The sequence below is a fragment of the Chaetura pelagica genome, unplaced genomic scaffold (assembly GCF_000747805.2).
Source record: "Chaetura pelagica isolate M959 unplaced genomic scaffold, ChaPel_1.0 scaffold12, whole genome shotgun sequence".
Classification (NCBI taxonomy): domain Eukaryota; kingdom Metazoa; phylum Chordata; class Aves; order Apodiformes; family Apodidae; genus Chaetura; species Chaetura pelagica.
In genome coordinates this window covers 634,846-642,418 of record NW_009952801.1, presented here as the reverse complement: position 1 = coordinate 642,418, position 7,573 = coordinate 634,846, and the positions used below count along the sequence as shown (strand labels likewise).

At 36.6% G+C, this 7,573-nt stretch overlaps 1 protein-coding gene across 3 annotated transcripts in view; it reads right to left on the bottom strand.

Annotated features, from left to right (window-relative positions):
- PPP1R9A (protein phosphatase 1, regulatory subunit 9A) overlaps nt 1-7,573 on the bottom strand; it is a 134,118-nt gene that overhangs the window by 50,309 nt on the left and 76,236 nt on the right. For all 3 annotated transcript variants that reach the window (XM_009994912.1, XM_009994913.1, XM_009994914.1), the window contains exon 4: nt 2,717-2,821. In XM_009994912.1, coding sequence (XP_009993214.1) covers nt 2,717-2,821 — 105 coding nt within the window. The remainder of the gene's footprint in view (nt 1-2,716; nt 2,822-7,573) is intronic.

Here is a 7,573-nt window from a genome sequence, read left to right as displayed (position 1 = left end):
CAGCTGCCACGGGAATGGTGCCCCCCCTCCACTGCCAACAGGCAGGAGCTGATGGCCGGGGGCAAGCCAGGGATTTTGCCCCAGAAGATCCTCTTACGTTGTCCCTAGGGTTCTAGAGCAGCTCAGGTGTGGAGGTGAGAACTGTCTGCCAAAGCCAGTGGAGACAATGGGTTTCACCATCCCAGCTCGTAACACAGGTGTAAGTGGGAAAAAGGATAGAACAGAAAACAGTTGTTCTCTCTACAAAACAGCTCTTGTGTCATTCAGGAAAGAAAAACAATCAGGAAGATATAAATGTTATTTTCTTTCATATCTGAATTTGTCAGTATTAGCTCCTGCTTACTTTACAAGCAAATCTTTGAAACTACAGTAAAGCCAAAACATCAAGCATCCTGAAATCCCTATCTCCAAAGGAAAAGCTTTTTGGAATAATTCTGATTTTGTGTAGATAAAACCAATACAGTTCACCACTGCCAGCACAGCATCAGGCAGTTCAACACTCCAGGAACGGACCAGAAGCAGGGCAGGAGCCTGCACCACCCAACACTTGGCCACCTTGTCAAATCTCACTCCCAGCCTCCCACAAACCACAAAAAAAAAATAATGCATTTCACAGTTGGCCTATATAAAGCAGTAGAGCAGTCTTCCTGAGTTTTGTTGTTTTTTTCCCCACAAAGTTTAAAATGAAGCAAAAATGAGAGTGTTGCACTGAATCCTACCCACTCCTTTCTTTTAATTAGACATAGACATTAGCAAGAGGCTGCTAAACATGCAGGATGGTGATGTGCATGTAGATACTTCTTAATCTGCTTTATTTAATAATATAATTTTAAATTATAATTAATATAATAATTTATATTTAATTTTATTCTATTTAAATATTTTTATGTATTTTTAAGTCTAGTTGTGACACTAATGCACTGGCTCATTTTTTCTGTGAAAGCTCAGTACCTTAAGCTTACAAGGAAAAATGTAGAAGCTCATACATTGATCCTTGATAAATGAGACCTGTCAGAAGCCAGTGATTCCTGTGCACAGAATACACAGTACACTTGACAACGTGAGCTCAACAACAGTGAAGAAATACTTTTAACACTTCACTATTTTATGACAAAAGGATCTAGATTACAACCAGTCTGACTGTAATTTACTTCTCAAGAGAAGATTCTGGAAGCATTCTGAAACTCATGTTTCTTCCTTCCTCCAAACCCATTATTTTTCCATGGTAGCAGGTATTATTCTCTAACATGCACTAATAATTACACAAACTAAGCCAGTTATAAATAGTATATAAAACATGTGGTTTGTATGAGCACTTTTTTTTTTTGTTTAGTTGAAACATCAAACACAAAATACACATAGTATTTGCTTTGTGTACTGAAACACAGGAAGGCATTATTCTCTGTCATGAGGGTTTTATGTTCAAAGGTCTCAACTCTGCAGAAAACCTAAAGCATATACTCATTTCAGTAAAAACACTCACAGCATGTGTGAGTCTTTGCAGAACTAGTACTGGTGTAATGAAAACACTGAACGTTACACAAAAGTATATTGACCTGTAATTATACTACAACTTTTGATAACTTTTTTTCCTAACCAACCTCTTTAAAATAAAACCTTGATCAACTAACCCCATTATTCTTTGCAGAATCCACATCCCAACATGATTCCCTAATATCATACGGGAATGGGTATAGAATCACTGTGGAATTGTGCTCACCAGCATGTAACACCGACTGACAGGGCTTGCATATATTACCACCAGTATTTTAGTCATGGTTCAAAATAAGTCAGTCCTGAACTCATTAATTAAAAAATTTGGCTGTATTCACTAGAGTATTTTGAGAAAGAAACAAATGGTGACTACAGAATTGCTGTTGCTTTGCAATATACCAAAGATATTTTGGGGTTTATTTTGTAGGGTTAAATCTTTGCTGAACTTAACAAGCTATTAAATGGAAAAGCTATGTGACTGAATAGGTTCTTGAATGATAAAACAGTTCATTTCTAGGGAAACACTGTTCTTTTTACTTTACAAACATTTACAGCCTTGCATCTACATGAGTTTAGAATTCTACTTGCAGTGTATGTTACATTTTCCAGCCTATTCATTATTTTATGGATTTTTAAAGGGATGTCTTCCAATAAACCACAGCATAGGAATACATAAAAATCCAGACGTGGTGCAGGGACTCATGCAGCTCAATGAATTAATACTGGGATGTTACTCTACTCAGTTTGGAAGCTGCTAACGCTACCACATCCAGCGCTCTCTTCTCCTCTGTGCTGAGGTGCATCTGCAAGCACCAGAGTGCTCATCACATCCCTAACCTTGAGGTGGTAACATAGCCAGTCTCACCAGTGGTATAGCAGGGAGGAGATCAGTGGCAGCACAGTTTCCATCTGATCAACACCCATGACCTTCCTAATTCAGTTGGTAAAAACAGTTTGAGGTCCATGGAAATCTGTATCTCTGGAGATTCATCTTCCACGTGCAATTTCGCTTCTTCCAGTAGGCATATTTTAAAAGTCTAAGCCAAACCAAAAAGCTGTAATACCCACCCCTGTTAAGCTCATCCCTCTACTGAGAAAGAAGTGGGTAAGGCACAAAGAGGCTGAAAAGATCTCCTTCCATCTGAGTATATTGACACTCCTGTGAAAAACGCCAGGTAATCTTGAGCAGTCAATCACAATTTTTTTCTTCTACAACACTCACCTGACTTTCCCTTTGGTGTTTCTAAGAACAGTTGCAGCAAAATTTTGTGTAACACCAACCAGACTAATTCCATCAACTTCCACAATTTGGTCATTCACTTGGATCCTTTCAGGGGAAAAGCACAAACATAAAAATAATTGTGTGAATTCTTAGTAAATTTTCAGCAAAGCTTAACATACATAGAATCATAGAATGGTTTGGGTTGGAAGGGACCTTAAAGATCATATAACGATATTTTAGTTTAATTAAAAAATATATTTTAAATGAAAAGATCAGTTATAAAATGATTGAGGTAAATATGAAAAATGCATCATTTCTTGCACACAGATATCTATAAATCCAGCATCAGTTACTATTACAATTACTTGCATCGATCATCCAGTCACTTCCCTTGTATATAAACATAGCAACACAAACTCTTGAATTTGTCATATGACTTAAATTAAATGAGGTACTTGAACAGTTCTTATATCATTCTTTCCTAAGCCAATCTTGAAAAACAACATAAGACATCACTCTGGAATTTCACACTAATGGAAAAAAAATGTGATATTTAACTAAAACAACCTGCTCATCTGTGGAGAAAAGAGCTTATGCATCAGACTTAATTGTGACTTACTCCCTTAAAATATTTCATCTAACTTGCTCCAAAAAGATGAATTCCCAGTGTAAGTGGAACCTTGATGCAAACATCGTTTTAACGAGGACTCTTTTTGAAATCTATTTACAGTCAATACACTGTTTGATGCAGGAAAAGCTAGGTGGAATAAAAACCATGCTGCTTTTTTCTGAAGTAAACACTGCTAGAGAATCCCTAGAGCAGGTATGGACTCATCAGGATTACAAATGCCTGGAAGGAGGACCTCTACACTAAAATATCCTCTAGAAATTAATTAACTCCTGCAGCTTCAACAATGAGAAAAAACCCAAACTAACCCAACATTCAGAACTAGTCAAAAGGAGCAATTTTTAAGGATTCTACTGATCCAAACAATACAGTTTACAAAGGAACCAAGAAACAGCTATGAAAAAATCCCATTTAAGTTATACAAAAATACGCAAATTAAGGAATTTAGTATCTTAGGACACCTTAGTGATAAGACTTAATTTTCAAAGAACAACAGAGGCTGCAAAAGAGGCCTGAAGTATTTTGGCTTGGGGCACTAATGTCACTGTCAAGTCTGAGGCAGTTCTTTGCAGTTCCACATGTGTTCAAGCAGTATCTTCAGTTCTTGGGACTCCACTAATAAGTAAGAAATATGAGATTTATTCTCCCTGTTCTGGGCAGGATCTCCCTTTCATATGTAAGAAACCTTGAAAACTTATCTTCGCCATAGCCTACAAACTCTTATCTTGAAAATCATATCAGACATATGATCTCAGATTTTCATTTCAATTTTCAATTTAGCATTTAATAAATGCACCAATTACATTAGTAATTATTGTATTTCAATACTGTAAATATTTTTTTTTTCACTTTAACAAACATAAGGTGCAGTCAGATGGCTGCAGGAGTTCCAAGAAAAGAAGTTTAAGAAGTTGGTGCCCACTGAGTGGGAAACTGTCACCTTCTTGGATGAAAACTTAAGTGGTGGAAGACCAGATTCCTTTCTGATGGCAGCTTGGGTGCAACACTTCACATACTTCACTATGCAGTGGACTAGCAATGTTCCTACAGACATGCAGTTACAGTATTTCAGGTGATAAAACATCATGGTAGAGAATGGTTGCCTGCAACTTTGTAAGTGGCTCTATCTCTATGTACTGCAATTCAGCCTGATTCTGTTTGTCCTTCAGGTATATTTCACACCTCCTTCCTTCTTGTTTATACAGCTCCTACATTGTTCTCCAAACCTCTTCTCCTTCTATACATACATACAGACTTCTTAGTTATATATTTTAATTACATATAAACATACATACATATCAAACAACATGCAACTAACATAACTGTTATTCAAATTATGTAATTACATGTAATTAAAAAATAAGTTTCCTATCTGTTGCTGTGTACATTCTACACCACCTGAACTAAAACACCCGCACAGCCATACTCTCCTGGCCACCTTCCTTGGGCATCCCCTCCCCAGCCCCACTCCCACTGCAGCTCTGTACCTGCAGCCTACCCCTAACCCTCCCACCCCCAGACAAGCTGACCCAGGCATCACATACACCTTCTCAGACATGGGCAGCCTTCCCTCTAGAACCCCCTCCATTAGGAAATTGAAGCTTCCTCTCTCTCTGAAATCTTATTTCAAATATGAACACAAAACTAGGCTCAGGTTGGCAAAGCCTGAATTACAGAGGCTTAACTGTTTTTATCATTAATGAAACTGGTACTTCTTCTGATAATTATTTTCTAATGGTCATGATTGAAATCTCTGCCAATCTAAAGCAGCACTTCCATGAAGTAACAACTACAGAAGGGAACAAACTGAAGTTGAACAAATTACCTGCATAATTACTGCTCTGTATGATGGACTGAAAAATTTAACTTGTGCAGGGACAACATTTAGAGTATTTTTCAAGTTAAAAACTGTGTAATGCTTCAAAACTGTTGTTCTCAACAGTACCAAAATTCTTTAAAATGTGAATGACTCATTACCACAATAATGTGAAAGCAGCAGCTATGAGTTCACCCAGGAAAATATTTTATTTTTTATATACAGCCTAATGTTTTATTTCATATTTTACACACTATTAGAAATCTCTCTTATTACTTACCAACATGCTTGCCTTTGGGTTCATCTCAGAGCACCCTCCTTGGTTAAATAATAAATAATAATAATAAACACAATGTCTTTTGAGATGACAGCTGAATGTTACCTCCTACTTTGCATCAACATGAATCAAGCCAGTGGTGCTCAACCACTGAGAAACTCCTTTCTACGGATTTTGAGTTTCCATAAGAGGCCAGTATTTTATATCATGATTCACTGAGTCTTTCAACAAAAGATAGGAGTTATCCTACAGATAATGTAATGTTTTCAACTATAGTTTTAGAAGAACCCACTTGAAGATTGCTGTGTGATTATTCAGAATATCTGATGCAGTTCCTGAACTATAGTTTTATTTTCTGTTAGAGGAGACTTTGTTTTACTATCAGTGTTAATGATTAACTAGGCTTTTCACAAAGACGAAGTTAACAGAACCCTTTACAGCTGATGTACTTTATTACAAAACTGGCTGCTCCTAACTGAGAGGATTACATATCCCATTCCCAAGTGAATGATAAGTCAGGCTCTCAAAGTGAAAACTAGCAGGCTATTTCTCAGCTGACTGAACATTCAGTCAGTTGAAAACCAACACAAATACTAGAATGGTCAAAGGAAGATAATAACTTCTCTCAGCTGACAAGCTCCTTCCAGATGCCATCTAGGAAATTAAAGACTTGTGATTGAATATTAACTTCTGTAGCCCACTCAAATGATTAGAGTAAGAGAAAATACAGATAATCATAGAGCAGCAGTGAGCAGCTCTGATTTTCAATCAGAGAATTTCACACACAATGCTAGTTGTGAGCTCAATGCCCTCTGGCTGAGCTTAAGCATACCTTTCAGAAAGAAGTTCACTTACGTTTAAAGTAATAGATGAAGCAATGATATCTTGACATGACAACATTTTCACTTCCCTTCATATTTTCTAAGCCTATGATAAATCAGTACTTAACCTTCAAACTGGTAACATTGCAAAGTTCTGTAAAGATACCTGCAAACCCAATCTGGAAGACAATACACTTCAGTAGTTTGAGAGGAATGTTATTAAACCTTGTAACCCCCTGCTATGTAGAGCCTTCTGATGTAATAACTTCTGAAAAGTAATAGGTGTTCATTAAAAAAGAACATTACTGCAATACATTTTTAGACCATCAACTTTTTAGTTTCTTCTTAACTCTCTTTAATTGCGTTTGTGTTTGGTACTATTTGTAACTAATACAACAAAGTACTATTGTTAGAATTAGAGAATGCATATTGGTAGACTTAATTGCTAATGTATCAGATAACTAGTATTTTATTTGCCTGCAAATTTGCAAAAGGTATGCACTGGGAGAAAGCAACAACATACAGGGGTTGGAAGATGTTTAAAGATACTTTTAATTATGAAATTATTATATAGTAAAGAGTTTTGTAACTTTTCATGAGAAACATCAGCCTGATTGTAGCAGGTATCATGTAATACACAGATCATTGTCTCATATGATAGGAAGTATTTTATGTCAAAAGGAATTCTTTAACTCGCACATACCAAGTAAGCAATTCTAGAAGCAACCATGTTTTATACGAGCATAGTATAAGACTACAAAACCTTACTGATTTCCTTAGTGGGCAAGATTTATGGTACAGCTTCCTATTCCAATTGATTAACATACTTTCAGTGCTGTAGGGGTGACAACTGAACTCTGGAGCAGACAACTATGCATAATAGGAAATACCAAGTAACAGCTGTGTTAGACAATCTGGAAGGAGGCATCTTTATTAAGAGTTAAAGCATTCAGATTCACTAATTATTTTCCCAAACAAATGTTGAGCAGGCCCCTTTTTCATAAGTACTGCTTCTTTAAATTTGATTTGAAGCCAAAAGAACATGTGGGATCCCAACAGCTTTAAAATCTAAACTACCTTCAAAAGTGATACACAAAATGGAATCTCCTGGTTGACTTACCCTAAACCATCTGGGTTTGCAGGTAGTCACAAACACGTATCTTTGGCAGATGTTTTCTCCTTTAATAGTTTAAACTCAGTGCACCAAACTGGTGTCTTCCCAGAAGGACATCAGATATTTGGGCCCTACCAATGAAGTCTCCAAATTTTATGGCTTTGAATTATCAAGACCTACACTAAGCAACCAACTCTTTCC